The sequence below is a fragment of the Mercenaria mercenaria genome, chromosome 1, assembly GCF_021730395.1.
Source record: "Mercenaria mercenaria strain notata chromosome 1, MADL_Memer_1, whole genome shotgun sequence".
Lineage (NCBI taxonomy): Eukaryota > Metazoa > Mollusca > Bivalvia > Venerida > Veneridae > Mercenaria > Mercenaria mercenaria.
Window position 1 is genome coordinate 13,300,778 of NC_069361.1, and position 21,584 is coordinate 13,322,361.

Here is a 21,584-nt window from a genome sequence, read left to right on the forward strand (position 1 = left end):
GTGTACTAAAATTTATCACCGTAGGCCCAAGTGTTCTCAAGTTACCATCTGGAAACCGTTTAACTGTTCAGGGTCACTGTGACCTTGACTTTTGACCAACTGACCCCAAAGTCGAACCTGACCTGTATTTTATCATGTTACACCTGTGTACCAAAATTTATCATCCTAGGCCAAAGCGTTCTCAAGTTACCATCCAGAAACTGTTTAACTGTTCAGGGTCACTGTGACCTTGACCTTTGACCTACTAACCTCAAAGTCGAACTTGACCTGTATTTTATCATGTTACACCTGTGTACTAAAATTTATCACCCTAGGCCCAAGTGTTCTCAAGTTACCATCTGGAAACCGTTTAACTGTTCAGGGTCACTGTGACCTTGACCTTTGACCTACTGACCCAGAGGTCGAACCTGATCTGTACTTTCTGATGTTACACCTGTGTATCAAAAATTATTTAAATCAGTCAAGTCTTTCATGAGTTATCATCCGGAAACCATGAAAACCAAGGGACCGACAGACAGACAGACCGACCGACAAGCTCACTCCTATATACCCTCCTAAACTTTGTTTTGTGGGGGTATAATAAAAAAGTCCAATGAAACCTTGCTGTTTTAATAATAACTTACAGGTGTGATCCTCATTTAGCATTTTTATGTATTGTATATAGATCTATTGATCTCATATACTTTCAGCCAAAGACATACCCTTAGAAGTTCCTGCATTTCTGTATATTACAGTATTATTATTACTATATCAGATTTATATAGCACCCTTTTCGAGAAAATGTACTTTACACACAAAGGCAGACACTAGGGCATCACAATCATCCTCTACTAGTACACAGAGCAATTTGACCAGAGGGACAGAGTGACAGTACATCCCCAGAACAGATAGAGAAATCTTTTAAATACAGCATGTCTATTAACTAAGCCTAGCTCTCTGTCAATAGGCAACCTGGTTCTTTAACATTCCCCGTGTATAGCATCTGTGCACGCAAAGCCCTCTTTCCTGGGAAATACCAGTACTGGCTTCTAAGCGTGGTGGGAAACAAAACATCCACAGTGTCTGAACTGCAATATATTACCCTCTAATACTTACAGCCTAAGACAGAGCCTGGGACATTCTAGCATTACTTCATAATTATATCATATATACCAATCTCAAATACTTACAGCCCAAGACAGATCCTGGGACATTCCAGCGTTATTGTATATATTGATTTCCAGAGCAGTTATTTTCCCTCCATCCATAAATCCTATCTGTAAAGAGAGATGATACATTAAACTGTTACTATTCCATTTAGTGTTTAACCAACACAAGGACTTTGATGAAAGGGTCTGAAGCACTCTAGTACATATCCCATGTAAATGTAACAGAGTCACATGATCTTTCAGGAAATGCCAGAGGTTCGGAGACTATGATGTATAGGCCGTAATGGCAGTTACAAGCTGAAGCTGTAGAACATTTATCTTCATACACTTTTAATTGAATTATGTTTAAAACATTTCACATTCATTAGGCAATAAATTTTATTTACATTTGTTTTCAAGGCACAATCAACTGTACGTGAAAACAAATATTAAAAAAATGGTGCCAACTGACCAAAGACTGCATTATTCAAAATATTTGCTTTCGTTTTTTACCATAACTGTTACGTTAAGTGTTTCATCATCCTTTAGGCATAATCAAAACTTTAGTTTTAGTTACTTGAATGGCAGCTACTGAATCAGAAATTGGAACCTAGTCCGAAAAACAAATTAATTCTGGCATTGTTTGAAGAATCTGAAAACAAGGCGGTGTAAAATATTCACTGGATCAAAACTGATGGAACAGGTGCTCTTAAAGCCAAACCAGTACATGAACAATTTAATATTGTTTAAGTAAGTATATTGCATTTTATCCTTTCATCTAAGTCCTTGCTTGAACAAACAAAAAAGTGTGAGGCAAACCTCAACTTTATTAGTTTAAACCTTTTTAAAACTCAGTCATGTTTCTGACATCCAGTCATATTAACAACTAAAGGGCGGTTAAAGTATCTATAATCATAAGTGATATTTGCTAACCACAATGCGTGTTGTAAATGAATGAATGAATGGAAAGTGACTGGTAAAATATTTTGAAATCACTAACAAATATCTACAAACTGAGTTTTCAAAACTTTTTAAACACCCCTCAAGATGTAAACAACCATATATTGTACACCTTAGTTTATTTGAGTGAACAAAGTATGATGTGCTTGTTGAGTTTGAGTGAACCAATTCAGATGGGCACACTGAGTTTGAGTAAATGAAATATCTAAAAAAAAATTATACTAAGCTGTCCATATGAAGCATGCCCCTTGTCTTATATTTCTTATATAGCATACTGATGGGCTCTGACAATGATTTACATTTGTATTTTCTTTCCTTTTCTCCCAGATACCAGTAAAATACAGACAACAATACATGACTTAAGACACACTTTACCACTCTGTCTTACGGGTACTCTGGCTCAAGAAAGTGATCTAGGTCAGCATGATATGACCATAAACAAGGTTACAACAGTTGACATTTTACAAAAGTTGACCATTAATTTCTCACATTGAATTCACAACAGGCAATGTTAAACAACACTATCATACAACATAGACCAGTGGCACAGTATAAACCTGTCTACTATGATTATAGTTACCTTGTTTATAGCACATCTCTAAAGATAATAAATAGGAATAGGAATGATTCATGGCAGATATAAAACTTTTCATTCTCATTTTTAAACTTCTACAGAAATTTCTATACAATTTGCTATTTGTCATTTAAGATGACTACACAGTATTATCAGATATGTTCCAACATGAAATATTAGATGTCCCTTTGAAAATAAGGATTAAAACTAGAGATTCTTTTAACAAGAGCTGTCAGAGGGCAGCAATGGTTGACAAAAGCCTTGTCACTAAATAAAGTTTTAAACTAGATGTGCACAAAAATGAAAACATAGACATAAACTACAGTAGGGGCAACAGTTTCGGCAATAAGCACATGCTCCCCTATATCACTCTCCTGAGTACCAAAGATCAAGTTCACAAAGAACCAACCTTAGTACAACATATTTACACATGAATTCACATGGGTAGTAATATAAAAGTTACATTGCTTATAAATGTTACATGGAAATTATAACTAACTACATAGCACATTAACTTTCTACCTACTGATCTGACCTGGCTCATAATCTAACTTGAAAAAAAAAACTCCTTGGTATACACAATCTGTGCAAATATGACTAGGATTGGTTAAGAAATTAAGGTGGTGAAGTGTAAACATGAAAACAGCATTTCTGATCAATCAAGGGCAAGTAACTCTGGACCTTTTCAATCTTACACAAGACCTTCTGGATATACAAATTCCATGTAAATATGAATAGGATTGGTGAAAAATGATGATGCTAAAGTGTTAACATAGTGAAATAAGAGTAGTCTGGACAAACCATCAAAAATTACCGTGAAGGAGAAATAACTCCCAAAAATCATTAAACCAGGAAAAGCTGATATGTTAAACTAGTATTGGTTAAAATATCCACCAGTAGTCTCAAAGAGTTTTATAACCTGACAAACAGCACATTTCAATACATCTCCCCACATGCGGGGAAACATAATTATTGTTGATGTTAGCAGTTCTGCTTATATGAGAGGGAAAATTTACATGAAAGGTTTGTCGCAATGCTGTTTAAATGGGGTATCATTTTCTCTAATTTCCCCAGTCTGTATGTTGACTTTCAAACAATATTTAAGCAGAGGAAAAGTGTACACCTAACTACATGTATATGTAAGACAAAGGCTGTTTGTAAAACATATATTCCTCTGTCATAGTCTTTCAACTGTATAAATTTGGGTATGATATTTTTGTCTCAAGACTTGTGCGACCTTAACCTTTTCTCTATGACATCATAAATGTAGAGGTCTTCTACTGAATACAGATAAGCTTATGAAATTTGACAGTCATAGGCCTAAGCTTTCTCCAGTAATTGAATGGAATTTGTTTCAAGTCTCAAGGTACCTTTGACTTGAACTTTAACTTTCTGACCACAGATCAATACTGACCACAGGCAATCACCCTTTGACCTGAAAACATTTTCAGTTACCAGATAACTCGGACTGTGACCTTTGACCAGCTGAATCCCAAAACAAAAGAGCATCCAAAAAACCAAAGGTTCTCTAGTTACTGATTGGAAACCAGCAGATCTATAAATGGAACACACACTGACATTAGGAAGCTATAAACCACTCTGAGAGGGGGTGGGGGAAGGAGAATGAAAATAAATCATCTATCAATGTACCTATCAATAGCTAGATCTATTAAAATATTGTAACTGTTTTACCTTGTATTTTGCATAGAATGGATGCCTAGTCCCCGTCATCAACATATCCTCATCTCGATCCAACATCACACGTACTGGCCGCCCCAACCTAAAAATGTTTGTTTATAATATAAAAGTTAGTTCTTTTAGTTGTTTTTTTTTTTAAATAAACTATTCATGGCATAAAGTCTGTTGAAGTTATTTTCAATCTAACATTCAACATTAAGATATGAAAAAACTGGTAGTGAAAAATAAAATCTTCCTTAAACAAAATGGGTATCTCTGATGCTCATTAAAGACAATCATAGAACAGGAAACTCATTATTTTGTTTAAATCAAACACAATTGCTTGATTGTGATATTCATGTAATATCGTAGCTAAGACAGTTGTACATTATAAAGATAACAACACTGTAATTCCAACAACCATATAATTATATTAACTCTAATGAAAAATTTAGCTTTATATACTATTTCAGAAATATTACAGAGCAAAAGTCATGTTTACTTATTAGCTGCTATGGCAACAGGCGTTGAGATCATTACAGATCTTGTTTCCTTGCCACCAAAACCACCGCCAATCCTCTTTACTCTAACAACTATCCTGTTGGCAGGAACATTCAATGCCTCTGCTGTCACATGCTGTACAAACATAAGAATAGCTTTACTTGTTTTTAACTGTATATTTAAATAACCTTGTCTGCAAATGCATACATAAAAAATAAAAATAAACAATTAGCTAAGGAATTGTCTGAAATTGTATATATAAATATGTAGTTGGCAAAGACCTTATGCTCATTAAATGCACTCTGAAGTGGCAGTGTTACATAGAAATTTTAAAATGACTCCAGTTTTATACCTTACCTCAGAGACACTTGAAATTCCCTGAGTTTCAGTTTGGTTTTTGTGTGCATACACTTAACTGATCAAGTTTCAGTTTATTTTGTACAGAGAAACTGGAAATTCCTTGCGGTTTGTGTGGAAACACTGGATTTATCAGAGTTTCAATTGGGTTTTGTGTAGAGACAACAGAATGATCAGATTTTCAGTTGAAATTTGTGTGGAGAGAACAAAATTACCTAATTTTCAGTTGGAATTTGTGTGGAGAAAACAGAATTACCTAATTTTCAGTTGGAACTTGTGTGGAGACAATAGAATTACCTAATTTTCAGTTGGAATTTGTGTGGACACAATAAAATTACCTGACTTTCAGTTGGATTTTGTGTAGAGATAAACATCTCCATTTCCCCATCTTCTCCTTTTGGAATGGCAATTACTGCTTGAGTTTCCAAATAGAAATGTTCCTGACCTCCAACGTGACATTCACCTTCAATCACATGGTCTGCCTGCTGGAGTGCAGCTTCCACATCACCGCAGCTGATTTTTTGTGGTGATCCAAAGAATGATCCTGCTTCAATCGCTTCCTGCAATAAACATAATTAGGCACTGCTAATCTTGAGAAAACCACATCATTCTCAATCTTCCTTTTCTGCGGAAAAAGGCCCTCTATAGAATATACTATAAAACCTGCCACTGGTTGTAGATGCAGATCAGAATATCTGTTTTGAGGGTATGGTTTTGGCAGTAGTAAGTCTCTAATTAGTAACTTCCTAAACAATTTATCGGGAGCTGGATATTTACATCTAAACCTACAACCAGTGAAGAATATTTTTCTTGTATACCATATTTTCTCCTTTAGCATACTAAATTGCTGAAATGGACTGGTCCATCACTCAATTTCAGCAATACCATTTATTATTCGAAGGGGTGTTTACTGAAAATTTACTGACGGAATAGCAAACAGTGCAGACAAGGCTGATCTTGGTCTGCACTGGTTGCAAACTTAAGGCAGAATCACTTGCCGCCAGAAGGTTTAAAGTAAAAAATGATAAAATATATAAAATAAAGCAAAATACTTTCTTTTTAGCACTTATTCTTTAAGTAACATATTTAAACAAAACATGGTAAATTAACATTCATAAACAGAAATGGTGCCACAGTATTTCAAAGATGCACAACAACAAAGTTTCAGTTTAGTTCCATCACTTATTGCTTAACATTTTTTTTCCATAAAATAACTTTTGAACTGTAAAAATGGGGTGTCAGAAAGATTTTGCTGGCATCGTCACAATCACTGAACAAGAGCTGTCACTAATGGTGACAAATGCCCCCGCAGCACCTTGACCTTTGACCTGGTGACCCCAAAGTCAGTAGGGGTGGTGTAATCAATAAGTACTATCAGCATGTGAAGTTTGAAGGTCCTGAATGAAGTGGTTCGCAAGAAAAGTGCCTTCATGCAAAAAGTTAACGTTGGCCCCTGTGACCTTGACCTTTGACCTGGTGACCCCATATTCAGTAGGGGTGGTGTACTCAAAAAGTACTATCAGCATGTGAAGTTTGAAGGTCCTGGGTGCAGTGGTTCGCGAGTAAAGTGCCTTCATGCAAAAAGTTAACGTTGGCCCCTGTGACCTTGACCTTTGACCTGGTGACCCTAAAGTCAGTAGGGGTGGTGTACTCAATAAGTACTATCAGCATGTGAAGTTTGAAGGTCCTGGGTGCAGTGGTTCGGGAGTAAAGTGCATTCATGCAAAAAGTTAACGTTGGCCCCTGTGACCTTGACCTTTGACCTGGTGACCCCAAAGTCAGTATGGGTGGTGTACTCAATAAGTACTATCAGCACGTGAAGGTTGAAGGTCCTGGGTGCAGTGGTTCGCGAGTAAAGTGCCTTCATGCAAAAAGTTAACGTTGGCCCCTGTGACCTTGACCTTTGACCTGGTGACCCCAAAGTCAGTAGGGGTGGTGTACTCAATAAGTACTATCAGCAGGTGAAGTTTGAAGGTCCTGGGTGCAGTGGTTCGCGAGTAAAGTGCCTTCATGCAAAAAGTTAGCGTTGGCCCCTGTGACCTTGACCTTTGACCTGGTGACCCCAAAGTCAGTAGGGGTGGTGAACTCAATAAGTACTATCAGCATGTGAAGTTTGAAGGTCCTGGGTGCAGTGGTTTGCGAGTAAAGTGCCTTCATGCAACATGTTAACGTTGTGACTAACGAACGAACGAACTAACGAACGAACGGACGGACAGTTGAAAACTAATATGCCTCCCTTCGGGGGCATAAAAAAAGCCAGTCCAGTGTACAAGAAGTAATTTTCAAGTATTCAGTCACAATAGGTTTTATTTTACCTTTATTGTAATGATGGGCTTCAGTTCCTCATATTCTACTTTTACACATTTAGCAGCCCGCTGAGCTTGTATTTGAGTTTCTGCAACTATTCCACCAATAATCTGTCCTTCACATAATACCTAAAGAATTAATAAAAATACAAATAGAAACTTGTTTACTGTGGAATAATTTAAATTTATAGGCAAGAAATTTTGTGGTTTGTGTCAAAACTGTTATTTCATGGGGATATGAATTTACGGATTTCAACATTTGAACATAAAATGAGAGAGAATTTTTAATGGTTCATTAGGATTGAATTTCGTGGATTTACAAAACCACAAAATCTTAAGAAATTAGTTCCCCATGAATAATAATATAATAATGATTTTGCAGTATTTTGATTAATTACCTTCCATTAATATGTTAATTGTACAGCAAAATCTAGGTATGTCCTCTCATATTAGCTCAGTTAACTTTTGACAGATATACATGTACTAAGGTCATGTAACTGTACAAAATGCATTTACCAAGAATATTTAACATTTAACTTTCAATATAAATAAGACTGCATCTATTTTTATTCACTGATTTGCCACTGATGTCCAAAATATCAACATGTAGCAAATAAATGAACTCTTTTTTTTTTAAGACAAAAAAAGTAACAGTATCTGACCTGAGTTGTAGCAAAAATTTCTTCATCATCTGGTAATGCCGCTCCCCATGTATTCTTGCCTGGTACATCCACATGGCTGATGTAGTCAACAACGCCGGGCATGGACAACGCTTCTGATGCATCAACTGACTTGATGTTTGCATATGCTTTCTTGCTCATCACAAATCCCATGTACAGCTCATCTGGTTAAATATAAACTCTGAGTTAAGAAAGTCTGGTTAAGAAATAAACACACAGGATAAACGTGCAAAAGTATACATTTTGTTCTCACATGGAACAAAGAATGCTCAGATTATCTACACAAAGACACTTGGAAACCATGCAATTAATGAAACAAGAGTTTATGTCAGACAGAAGGCCTTCTGTCAGTAACAACAAGGGAACTTCATACCAGATAGCAGGCCATCTGTCAGTAACCACAAGGGAACTTCATACCAGACAGCAGGCCATCTGTCAGTTACAACAAGGGAACTTCATACCAGATAGCAGGCCATCTGTCAGTTACAACAAGGGAAGTTCATGCTAGATAGCAGGCCTTCTGTCAGTTATTGCAAGGAAAGTTCATGCCAGACAGCAGGCATTTTGTCAGTAACAACAAGGGAACTTCATACCAGATAGCAGGCCATCTGTCAGTTACAACAAGGGAAGTTCATGCTAGATAGCAGGCCTTCTGTCAGTTATTGCAAGGAAAGTTCATGCCAGACAGCAGGCCTTCTGTCAGTAACAACAAGGGAACTTCATACCAGATAGCAGGCCATCTGTCAGTTACAACAAGGGAAGTTCATGCTAGATAGCAGGCCTTCTGTCAGTTATTGCAAGGAAAGTTCATGCCAGACAGCAGGCCTTCTGTCAGTAACAACAAGGGAACTTCATACCAGATAGCAGGCCATCTGTCTGTTACAACAAGGGAAGTTCATGCTAGATAGCAGGCCTTCTGTCAGTTATTGCAAGGAAAGTTCATGCCAGACAGCAGGCCTTCTGTCAGTAACAACAATGGAACTTCATACCAGATAGCAGGCCTTCTGTCAGTTACAACATGGGAAGTTCATGCCAGACAGCAGGCCTTCTGTCAGTTGCAACAAGGGAAGTTCATGCTAGATAGCAGGCCTTCTGTCAGTTATTGCAAGGAAAGTTCATGCCAGACAGCAGGCCTTCTGTCAGAAACAACAAGGGAACTTCATACCAGATAGCAGGCCTTCTGTCAGTTACAACAAGGGAAGTTCATGCCAGACAGCAGGCCTTCTGTCAGTTACAACAAGGGAAGTTCATGCTAGATAGCAGGCCTTCTGTTAGTTATTGCAAGGAAAGTTCATGCCAGACAGCAGGCCTTCTGTCAGTAACAACAAGGGAACTTCATACCAGATAGCAGGCCTTCTGTCAGTTACAACAAGGGAAGTTCATGCCAGACAGCAGGCCTTCTGTCAGTTACAACAAGGGAAGTTCATGCTAGATAGCGGGCCTTCTGTCAGTTATTGCAAGGAAAGTTCATGCCAGACAGCAGGCCTTCTGTCAGTAATAACAAGGGAACTTCATACCAGATAGCAGGCCACCTGTCTGTAACAACAAGGGAACTTCATACCAGACAGCAGGCCTTCTGTCAGTTACAACAAGGGAAGTTCATACCAGATAGCAGGCCTTCTGTCAGTTATTGCAAGGAAAGTTCATGCCAGACAGCAGGCCTTCTGTCAGTAACAACAAGGGAAGTTCATGCTAGATAGCAGGCCTTCTGTCAGTTACAACAAGGGAAGTTCATGCCAGACAGCAGGCCTTCTGTCAGTTACAACAAGGGAACTTCATGCTAAATAGCAGGCCATCTGTCAGTTACAACAAGGGAAGTTCATGCTAAATTGCAGGCCCTCTGTGAGTTATAACAAGGAAAGTTCAAGCCAGACAGCAAGCCTTCTGTCAGTTATAACAAGGGAAGTTCATGCCAGAATGCAAGCCTTCTGTCAGTTACAACAATGGAAGTTCAGGCCAGACAGCAGGCCTTCTGTCAGTTACAACAAGGTAAGTTCATGCTAGATTGCAGGTCTTCTGTGAGTTATAACAAGGGAAGTTCAAGCCAGACAGCAGGCCTTCTGTCAGTTATAACAAGGGAAGTTCATGCCAGATAGCAGGCCTTCTGTCAGTTACAACAAGGGAAGTTCATGCCAGAATGCAGGCCTTCTGTCAGTTATTGCAAGGGAAGTTCATGCTAGATTGCAGGCCTTCTGTGAGTTATAACAAGGGAAGTTCAAGCCAGACAGCAGGCCTTCTGTCAGTTACAACAAGGGAAGTTCATGCCAGAATGCAGGCCATCTGTCAGTTATTACAAGGGAAGTTCATACCATACAGCAGGCCTTCTGTCAGTTACAACAAGGGAAGTTCATGCCAGAATGCAGGCCTTCTGTCAGTTATTGCAAGGGAGGTTCATGCTAGATTGCAGGCCTTCTGTGAGTTATAACAAGGGAAGTTCAAGCCAGACAGCAGGCCTTCTGTCAGTTACAACAAGAGAAATTCATGCCAAACAGAAATTCTTCTGTCAGTTACAACAAAGCAAGGTAATGCCAGACAGTAGGCCTTCTAGTAGTTACAATGACTGAAAATCAAGAAACTGGTCACTTCATAAGGAAATTCTGTACACTTCCATTATAATACATGTGCTTCCATTAAATGACGACTCACAGAAAATTTTCACAAAAGTTCTCAAAGGGCCATATATTAAAATCTCTGAATTAATTATATACATGTGAGTAATCTGACAAAGACATGTTGTTCTGTGCATTTAATGGGCCATGATGGTGGCTACAACATAAATCTGATGAATCATGGGCCATAACTCTGCAGAAAAACATAAAATCGATATGCACAACTAGGCTTGGCAAAGATCACTTTTTTGAAGTTTTGTGTAAATCCTTCTGGAGGTATCGAGCAGTTACTCAGATAAGGTAATATACGACAAATCAAGGGTTAAAACTCCAAGGAAAATTACTGAATCAGAACAGGCTGGTAATATGCACAATGATACTTGGTACTGATAACTTCTGTAAAGTTTGGTGGAATTCTACCTATCAATAAAAGAAAAGTGGCCAAACATAATAAAATTGATGAATCAAGGGCCATAACTCTGCTGAAAATCATCAAACCAGAAAATGTTGACAATATGCACAATGCAGCTTGGCACTGATCACTCCTGTGAGGTTTGGTAGAAATTCTCCCAATAATATAAGAGATGTGGCTGAAACATCATATTATTTGATGAATCAAAAGCAATATCTTTGATAAAAATCATCAAACCAGAAAATAGCCATGATATACACAACTACACTTGAATGCAACAATGATGCCAGGCCAGGTACAACAGCTCTCATTATTCTATAAGTCTAGATAAAAACTTCTTTCTTTTTTTAAACTTCAAATGGACAGATTCATTTTGAACCAATTTATTTAAATATCAGTGAGCCAAGACTTACTCTGAAATTTCGGCATATCATCAATATATACTGCCTCTCCTGTGGCTTGTTTCATTGCTGACAGGTGGTTGATGGGGCGTCCGACAGGGTCCTCTTCCCGCTGCCCTGAGGCCACTTCTTGGTAAATCTGAGTGCTCTTTGAGGGGTCTCGGTGAAATGGGGCTGTGGCACTGTGCAAGTATGAAGGAACTTTGGTTTTTGATAGGTGCTGCAACAGAATGAAATACATACTATTAAGACAATGACCTTTCAATTTAACAGTGTGTGTGTGCGTGCATGCGTGCGTGCTTGCGTGCGTGCGTGTGTGCCTGTGTGTGTTCGGGTTTAACGTCTTTTTCAACAATTTTTCAGTCAAATAAACGACAGTGTCTGCTTGTAGCAGTGAGCACAATGCCCAACTCTATAGTGCTGCCTCACTGGAATATCACGCCGTAGACAAGTGGCATGATACCCCACCACATTATACTGACACCGGGCTGACCAGTCCTAGCACTATCCCCTTAATGCTGAGCGCCAAGCGAGGAAGCTGCTAGTACCATTTTTTACGTCTCTGGTATGACGCGGCCGGGGATCGAACCCACGACCTCCCGCACTCGAAGCGGACGCTCTACCACTAGGCTACCGAGGCGGTTTTCAATTTAACAAATGGTGTGTTTACAAAAGTGACAAGAGCTGTCCGTAAGACAGCGCGCTTGACTTTTCTCAGTGCTTGACTCTGAATTAGGGCTCTGCCAGTAAAAACTTCATAAAACTTTAACCAAAAAATTCTAAGTTAAAAAGGGGCATAACTCTGTCAAAATTCAAACAGAGTTAAGAGGATTGTTTCTCCTGGTGTAAATTTTGATAATAAATAACTATTTTAAGTTTCAAGTCAATAGCTTTCATAGTAACAGAGATACCTGACTTAATCAAAAACTTTAACCAAAAATTCTAAGTTAAAAAAGGGGCATAACTATGTCATAATTCAAACAGAGTTATGGGGATTGTTTCTCCTGGTGCAGACTTTGATAGTAAATAACTATTTCAAGTTTCAAGTCCATAGCTTTGATAATAACAGAGATATCTGACTTTATAAAAAACTTAAACCAAAAATTCTAAGTCGAAATGGGGCATAACTTGATCAAAATTCAAACCAGAGTTATGGGGATTGTTTCTCCTGGTGTAGACTTTGATAGTAATTATCTATTTTAAGTTTCAAGTCAATAGCTTTGATAGTAACAGAGATATTTGACTTAATCAAAAGCTTTAACCAACGGCGATGCCGACGCTGGGGTGAGTGCAATAACTCTACTTTTTCTTCAAAAAGTTGACCTAAAAATGACCGATAACAGTGACTGTACAGATTTGTTCACCTTTGTGTGTTTGGGCAAAAGGTGAGGTACAATGCCAAGCTGTACTAAGAAACAATTTAGTGAAACACATACAACTGAATAATAAAGAAAGGTAGAATTAAGGATGGGAAGAAGTGGGGTATGTTAATATGATACTAAACAAGAGTGCCAGAATGTCACAAAATATGCGCCCGTCACAGCAAATTTCTTTACACTAGCACCTGTATTTGCAAATGGACTTTTAATTCTGTGGTTGTGTAGTAATTATTGTAATTCTTATGTTTTTTCTAAATTCACAAAAAAAACTCCTTACCAGGTAGAGATACCTTAAAATACACCTAAAATTTGAAAGTAACATCTATGTTGTACCATAGAAAAATGATCTTGGTTTTTCCCTACGGACAATTATAAAAAAGTCACAATATAAGTTATTTATAGTAACAACTAAGGGAGTTAATCTTAAACAAACAAACAAAAAAAAAATTCTAAGTCCACACAAAAATCCTAAATAGGCAGAGACAGGTCAAAATACACCTCAAAATAGGATGTAACATACATGTTGTACTTCAGAAAAGTGGTCTCGATTTTTCCCTACGACTAGTGATGAAAAAGTTAAAATTTAAGCTATTTATAGTAACAACAAAGAGAAGTAGTTCTAAAGAAGGGACCTGCGCATGACACTCTGTCTCATGATGGTGTACAATTGTGCCAAGTTACATCAAATTCCCTCCATGCATGAAGAAGAAATGCTCCGGACAAAGTTATTTTTGTATCTGACCTTTGGCCTCTAATTATGACCTTGACCTTAGACCTTGGGACCTGGTTCTTGTACATGACACTCAGTCTCATGGTGGTGAACATTTGTGCCAATTTATATCAAAATCCCTCCATGCATGAAGACGAAATGCTCCGGACAAAGTTTTCATTCTTGTATCCTTTGACCTCTAAGTGTGACCTTGACCTTAGATCTAGGGACCAGGCTCTTGTGCACAACACTCCGTCTCATGATGGTGAACAATTGTGCCAAGTTACATCAAAATCCCTCAATGCATGAAGAAGACATGCTCCAGACAGTCATTCTTGAATTTGACCTCTGTGACCTTGACCTTAGATATATGGATCTGATTCTTGCGCATGACACTCCCTCTCATGATACTGAACAATTGTGCCAAGTTTCATCAAAATCCCTCCATGCCTGAAGAAGATATGCTCAGGACAGTCTGTGGACAACGCCCGCCCATCCACCCAACACGGGGGTTCCCATAATACGTCCCGCTTTTCAAACGGGCGTATAAAAAGGATATGAGATATATGATATGAACTACAGTAGAACCCCATTAATTTGACCACCAATAATTCTTTCAAAAAGTTGTCTTAATAGTGGGTTGGTCTTAATATAGAGGTATCATTCAAAACACATGTATGGTCTAAAATGTGTAACGTATATAGGAATGTTGTGTTGTTTTAAATTTAAATTTACTTATAACTGCCTACAAACACCTGAAATAAACAAGAGCTGTCTCCATAGGATGACACATGCCCCCAATGGCACTTTGAATGAATAGTTATGGCCGATGTTAGAGCTTAGGACCTTTGACCTACGGAGCTGGGTCTTGCGCGCGACATGTCGTCTTACTGTGTCACACATTCATGCATAGTTATTTTAAAATCCATGCATGAATGACAAAGATATGGACCGGACATGCCTATCAATGCACTATCATGAAAAATGACCTTTAACGTCTAAGTGTGACCTTGACCTTTGAGCTACGGACCTGGGTCTTGGGTGTGACACGTCGTCTTACTGTGGTACACATTCATGCCAAGTTATTTGAAAATCCATCCATCGATGACAAAGATATGGACCGGACACGCCCACCAATGCACTATCCTTTAACGTCTAAGTGTGACCTTGACCTTTGAGTTACGAACCTGAGTCTTGCGCATGACATGTCGTCTTACTGTGGTACACATTCATGCCAAGTTATTTGAAAATCCATCCATCGATGACAAAGATATGGGCCGGACACGCCCATCAATGCACTATCCTTTAATGTCTAAGTGTGACCTTGACCTTTGAGCTACAGACCTGGGTCTTGTGCGCCACACATCGTCTTACTGTGGTACACATTCACGCATAGTTATTTTAACATCCATGCATGAATGACAAAGATATGGACCGGACACGCCCATCAATGCACTATCCTTTAACGTCTAAGTGTGACCTTGACCTTTGAGCTACGGACCTGGGTCTTGCGCATGACACGTCGTCTTACTGTGGTACACATTCATGCCAAGTTATTTGAAAATCCATCCATCGATGACAAAGATATGGACCGGACACGAAAATTGCGGACAGACCGACAGACTGACAGACTGACGGATTGACAGACTGTTCAAAAACTATATGCCTCCCTTCGGGGGCATAAAAAAATCAATTATTTTCTCTTTTTTTTCTATGAAAACCAATAAGATAATCAATTACTGTTACCATAGACTGTAGCTGCATCTGTACTGAGAGGTAGAACTTGAAGAAGAAACTGATTGTAAGAGTACGTCTGTACTCCACCATTCCTCCTGGTGACCCTGGTTGTAAGGGGAGATCATCTGCCAGCAGACGACAAATATCCATGACTAGACTGTCATCCCATTTTCTAAAGAAAAACTAAAATGTTTATTAAATAACATCTCATTCATTTTTTTCAAATAGATTACTCTCTGAAACTAACTGTTTCATGAGATCTGTCTTCTGTGTTTCCAAAACAAGACTGCTTCATTTTGAGCAATGATATGATCTGGATACAAAAGAAGTTTGACAAAATTCTTTTTGTGATGTATGAGTGCAGCACAACTGACCATGTTCATGATGTTCTTATAAACCTGCATACATGCTAATTTTTCATCAAATTTACTATTCAATATTGTTAGAAGCAAACAAAATTAGCTCTGTGAGGTTATTTCAGGATGCTGAAAGCTTTTGAAAGCATGATGTCCGGTAGTTGCTAAGCAACCTATTAATATCAAGCATTTTATAACATAAATGCCAATGAAATGGTGAAAACAGTAAAACTGTTGTTTTTTTTTTACAAAGAATGTAATTCATGATGTATTCCCTTCTAACAGCTTCAGGCCAGGATCCAGAAATATTTGAAGGTGTCACCCCCTGACCTTGTGGTTAAATTCTGATTCAGCCTGGTTATTTTGCATGAACATTTGTAGTGAAAAAGATCCCCCTTACAATCCCACTTCTGGCTGATAATCTGTTAATTCAAAACTAAAGTTACAGATGCAAAACTTCTAAACTGAACAAGTAATCCATGCCGAAAGGCGAAGCTGACAGAAAATTTTAGTTTCAGCTTCAGACACGTGCAATTACAAATAAGTTTAGAAATTGTAGAACTTTTACTTGACAGCAGTTTGTTGCATAGCATCGAGAGCGAATAGGTATGGGAAGAGGGGCCGCCTCTGCCCATGTAAATGTGTGTTGGGGGGGAGGTCTCCCCGCTGGAATTTTTTTAATTACAGTAGGAAATGCTGACCTCTGGGGCATTTACTGATGGGAGTACTCCGCTAATAGGCTAGGAAATATTTCTCACTTGCTTTTAGACATCCACTGTTATCGTTTTAGATGGCCTAAGACCAGTTATGGCCATTCCTCCATTGGCTTGTAATAAAACCTCGTTTACCTTCCAACAACTGCTGCCATAGTTCTGGTGGGCATTATAGTTGTAATAGCCATTCCACCATAGGCCAGGGATAACTTCTTAATCACATTACTGTTATCTTCAAATACTACATATATCCCTGAATTTACTGTGGCAATATCATCCTCTCGTCTATATGCCTGTTTGTAGCCACCAAAATATTCATTCTGCAATAAGAAATAAGATCTGATTTAAAGTTTACTAAGCGGTTTTATGAAGCCAATATTCTACTATTAGAGATGCTGAGATGTCAGCATAAATACAGCTTCTTATATGTGTAGAAACTATGTAAAGTAACTAAGGTCTGTAAAAGAGTGTCTCCTTATAAATTTATGTACAAGATGTTGTATATTTAAAGCAGTGTTAACTAAGATGTATGCTGTCACTTTTCTGGGATGGCAATTTTTGGAATCTTAATGTCTCTCCTATTCATTTCTATTCTCAATCCCTCAAACAAAAAACTTCAACATATCCAAATTTATTTTACCCCTGTAAAGTCTTAAAACACATATGTGTGTAAGAATTGTCACATTCGTTACTATGGAAACACTGTGATCTCTCTATAGTCTGACTATTTGCATTGACTTTTCACTGAATATTTGTCAATTTGTCTTTTATGTTTTCGTACACTGATGTAGTAACACATTTTCTTATAATCAACTTTTTACTGTAAGGTAAAGACCTGGTACACTGACCTTTGAAGTGAAAGGCAGAAGTATATTTATCACAACCTCTGTGGACGTTAAAGCAGTCTTTCTGTAGCCCAGAAAAAACTTTTCATCCATTGTAATCTGCCTCCTTCCACTCTCTGCAATATCATACATAGACGATATAACATGAGTGTCTTTTCATACTGAATTTATTAAAAGAGTTGAATAAAATTATAAAATGTGAGCATTTCATCAATTTTATACAACAAGTTAAATAAATTCAATGTGGAAATACACAAATGTAATATTCTTTTTATCACATGACCTCAACTTTTCTTGCTGAAACAAATTTTTTTCTTTCTTTCCCTATTATAAACCAAGTGAATTCGGCCCACATATCCTATACTTAAAACGATCTCAATGTCAAAGCTTTATTACACTAGTGTAATACTAAAATAATGTAATGGCTTTATTTCACTCCCAAGATTAAGGCGTAAGTGCCGAAACGTTGATAAAAGATATAATTAAATTCGCATGTTCTTGTTGAATTTTACTATCCTACACCCAAGATGTCAAACATGTGATATAAAAATTTCTATGAGATACCATCATTCTTAAATTTGTCTGAGAGAAGAACAGAAAAGTTCATGTTACCAAACAATTTTTATTGCAACTCTGGTCTGTATGAGTGATATCCACAAAAACACTAAATGCAAATCTTCTTATGCTGAATAACAAGACTTTTTGAGACATGCACAACACAAATTTGGACAGATGGACGGACATCAAGATGGAAAGACAGGGCAAATCTAGACCCCAAATAAAAACATTTTGGAGAACAAAAAGTAACTTGAGAAGTTGGGAAGGTGAGTGTATCAGTGTGGGGATAGAATGGAGAGTGTGTATGGAGGATACTAAACAAGAGGACCATGATGGTCCTGAATCGCTCACCTGTCTCCACATGACCCAATTTTCATGAAGATCCATTGAAAAATATGGCTTCTAGAGAGGTCACAAGGTTTTTCTATTATTTGACCTAATGACCTAGTTTTTGAAGGCACATGACCCAGTTTTGAACTTGACCTAGATATTATCAAGATGAACATTCTTACCAATTTTCATGAAGATCTCATGAAGAGTATGGCCTCTGGAGAGGTCACAAGGTTTTTCTATTTTTATACCTACTGACCTAGTTTTGACCACACGTGACCCAGTTTCAAATTTTACCTAGATATCATCAAGGTGAACATTCAGACAAATTTTCATGAAGATCCATTGAAAAATATGGCCTCTAGAGTGGTCAAAAGGTTTTTCTATTTTTAGACCTACTGACCTAGTTTTTGACCGCAGCTGACCCGGTTTCGAACTTGACCTAGATATCATCAAGATGAATATTCAGACCAACTTTCATACAGATCCCATGAAAAATATGGCCTCTAGAGAGGTCACAAGGTTTTTTTATTATTTGGTCATACTGACCTAGTTTTTGAAGGCACGTGACCCAGTTTTGAACTTGACCTACATATCATCAAGATGAACATTCTGACCAATTTTCATGAAGATCCACTGAAAAGTATGGCCTCTAGAGAGGTCACAAGGTTTTTCTATTTTTAGACCTACTGACCTAGTTTTTGATTGCAGTTGACCCATTTTCGAACTTGACCTAGATATCATCAAGATGAACATTCAGACCAATTTTCATACAGATCCCATGAAAAATATGGCCTCTAGAGAGGTCACAAGGTTTTTCTATTATTTGATCTACTGACCTAGTTTTTGATGGCATGTGACCCAGTTTCGAACTTGACCTACATATTATCAAGATGAACATTCTGACCAATTTTCATGAAGATCCATTGAAAAGTATGGCCTCTAGAGAGGTCACAAGGTTTTTCTATTTTTAGACCTACTGACCTAGTTTTTGACCGCAGTTGACCCAGTTTCGAACTTGACCTAGATATCATCAAGAAGAACATTCAGACCAACTTTCATACAGATCCCATGAAAAATATGGCCTCTAGAGAGGTCACAAGGTTTTTCTATTATTTGACCTACAAACCTAGTTTTTAAAGGCACATGACCCAGTTTTGAACTCGTCCTAGATATCATCAAGATGAACATTCAGACAAATTTTCATGAAGATCCATTGAAAAGTACGGCCTCTAGAGAGGTCACAAGGTTTTTCTATTTTTAGACCTACTGACCTAGTTTTTGACCGCAGATGACCCAGTTTCGAACTTGACCTAGATATCATTAAGATGAACACTCAAACCAACTTTCATACAGATCCCATGAAAAATATAGCCTCTAGACAGGTCACAAGGTTTTTCTATTATTTGACCTACTGACCTAGTTTTTGAAGGCACGTTATCCAGTTTCGAACTTGGCCTAGATATCATCAAGGTAAACATTCTGATCAATTTTCATGAAGATCCATTGAAAAGTATGGCCTCTAGAGAGGTCACAAGGTTTTTCTGTTTTTAGACCTACTGACCTAGTTTTCGACCGCATGTGACCCAGTTTCGAAATTGACCTAGATATCATCAAGATGAACATTCTGACCAACTTTCATAAAGATCCCATGAAAAATGTGACCTCTAGAGTGGTCACAAGCAAAAGTTTACGGACAGACGCATGGACGACGGACGCCACGCGATCACAAAAGCTCACCTTGTCACTTTGTGACAGGTGAGCTAATAAAAGGGTCCTGATGGTCCTTTTATCTCCTGAGTGACCTACTTTTTACCACAGACAACCCAATATTTACTATGACCTAGATTTCATTAAAATAAACATTCTGACCATATTTTATGTAAATCAAGTAGATGACTTGCCAAGTTTTTTAATCATATGACATAGTGATGTAGCTGTTTTACCCAAAAGAATCAATTGCAATTTATTTATTTTGTTGGTTTTAATGTCACACCGACACAATCATAGGTCATAATTATGGCAACTTTCCAACTTTGGTGGTGGAGGAAGACCCCAGTTGCCCCTTCGTTTATTATTTCATCACAAGCGGGTACCTGGGTAGAACCACCGACCTTCCTTAAGCCAGCTGCATGGCTTCCTTACATGAAGAGTTCAATGCCTGCGTGAGGCTCGCACCCACATTGGTGAGGGGCAAGTGATTTGAAGTCAGAGACCTTAAACACTCAGCAATGGCGGCCCCTTCTGCATTCCAAGGAGAAAACATTCTTATCGAGTCCCAAAAGATGAGCAAATATGCTGGCTCGTCAGTGTTTAAAAGGTGTTAAAATCACCTGACCAAATACATAGATTTTGACCAAGATGATCAAATTTCAAATTTAACCTAAAGTTCAAAGAAACATTCTGAAAAGTTTTATAAAGATCAGGTACAAGATGTGGCCTCTAGAGTGTTAGTAGACAAGCACATGAACAGTCAAAGGCAAATCTAAGTATTTCAATCCCACAAATGGGGGTGTTAATAAGTGGAGGGTAAGAGGGGACTGGAAAATGTTAAGGGGTTAAGTCAATCAGCAAAATTCTGTCCCAAAGAAACATGAATACATATCCGCAGCAAGTAACTGTTTGGCAAAATCCACAAAATATCATGCACAAGAAATTAAATTATTTTATAGAACAATTATGTTAGTTTAAGAAGATACTGTGACATGAAGAAGTGTGCTATCAATCTTTAACCAACACTATTACAAAATCCGACTTCAGTAACATTGATCTTTGGGTACCTGAACATAAACCTAAATCTGTCTTCCACTTAGCAAGATCAATCCTTAAGAAGACAAATAAAAATGGAGAAATTTGCCATAACCATTTAACCAACACTATACTGACCACTGACCACTATGCTTACCTTTACTTTGGACTTCAAGTACTGCTCCACATGCCAGGAACAATGGGTTTAAATCTGAGATTGGACTAGCAGTAATAATGTTGCCCGCCACAGCCTGTAAACCAGTTCAAATCATGTTAACAGACTGAAGCATCAATATATGAGCCGCGCCATAAAAAACCAACATAGTGGCTTTGCAACCAGCATGGATCTAGACCAGCCTGCGCATCCGCGCAGTCTGGTCAGGATCCATGCTGTTTGCTTTCATAGTCTATTCCAATTAGAGAAACCGTTAGCGAACAGCATGGATCCTGACCAGACTGCGCGGATGTGCAGGCTGGTCTGAATCCATGCTAGTCGCAAAGCCATTATGTTAGTTTTCTCATGGCGCAGCTCATATCAGCACATACCGTCCTTGTTCTTGTTAATGATTGAGCAAAATCTTTAAAAAGGACAATCTGCTTAATTT

The 21,584-nt window shown here is 38.0% G+C and overlaps 1 protein-coding gene across 2 annotated transcripts in view; it reads right to left on the bottom strand.

Moving 5' to 3' along the window:
- The window catches only part of LOC128556121 (xanthine dehydrogenase/oxidase-like), a 102,784-nt gene that overhangs the window by 29,548 nt on the left and 51,652 nt on the right, over positions 1-21,584 (bottom strand). For both annotated transcript variants that reach the window (XM_053540052.1, XM_053540046.1), the window contains exons 12-22: positions 21,137-21,230; positions 17,347-17,459; positions 16,634-16,818; positions 15,439-15,601; positions 11,617-11,824; positions 8,165-8,346; positions 7,512-7,631; positions 5,535-5,756; positions 4,841-4,974; positions 4,354-4,441; positions 1,170-1,256 (exon numbers count right to left, since the gene is read on the bottom strand). In XM_053540052.1, coding sequence (XP_053396027.1) covers positions 1,170-1,256; positions 4,354-4,441; positions 4,841-4,974; positions 5,535-5,756; positions 7,512-7,631; positions 8,165-8,346; positions 11,617-11,824; positions 15,439-15,601; positions 16,634-16,818; positions 17,347-17,459; positions 21,137-21,230 — 1,596 coding nt within the window. The remainder of the gene's footprint in view (positions 1-1,169; positions 1,257-4,353; positions 4,442-4,840; positions 4,975-5,534; positions 5,757-7,511; positions 7,632-8,164; positions 8,347-11,616; positions 11,825-15,438; positions 15,602-16,633; positions 16,819-17,346; positions 17,460-21,136; positions 21,231-21,584) is intronic.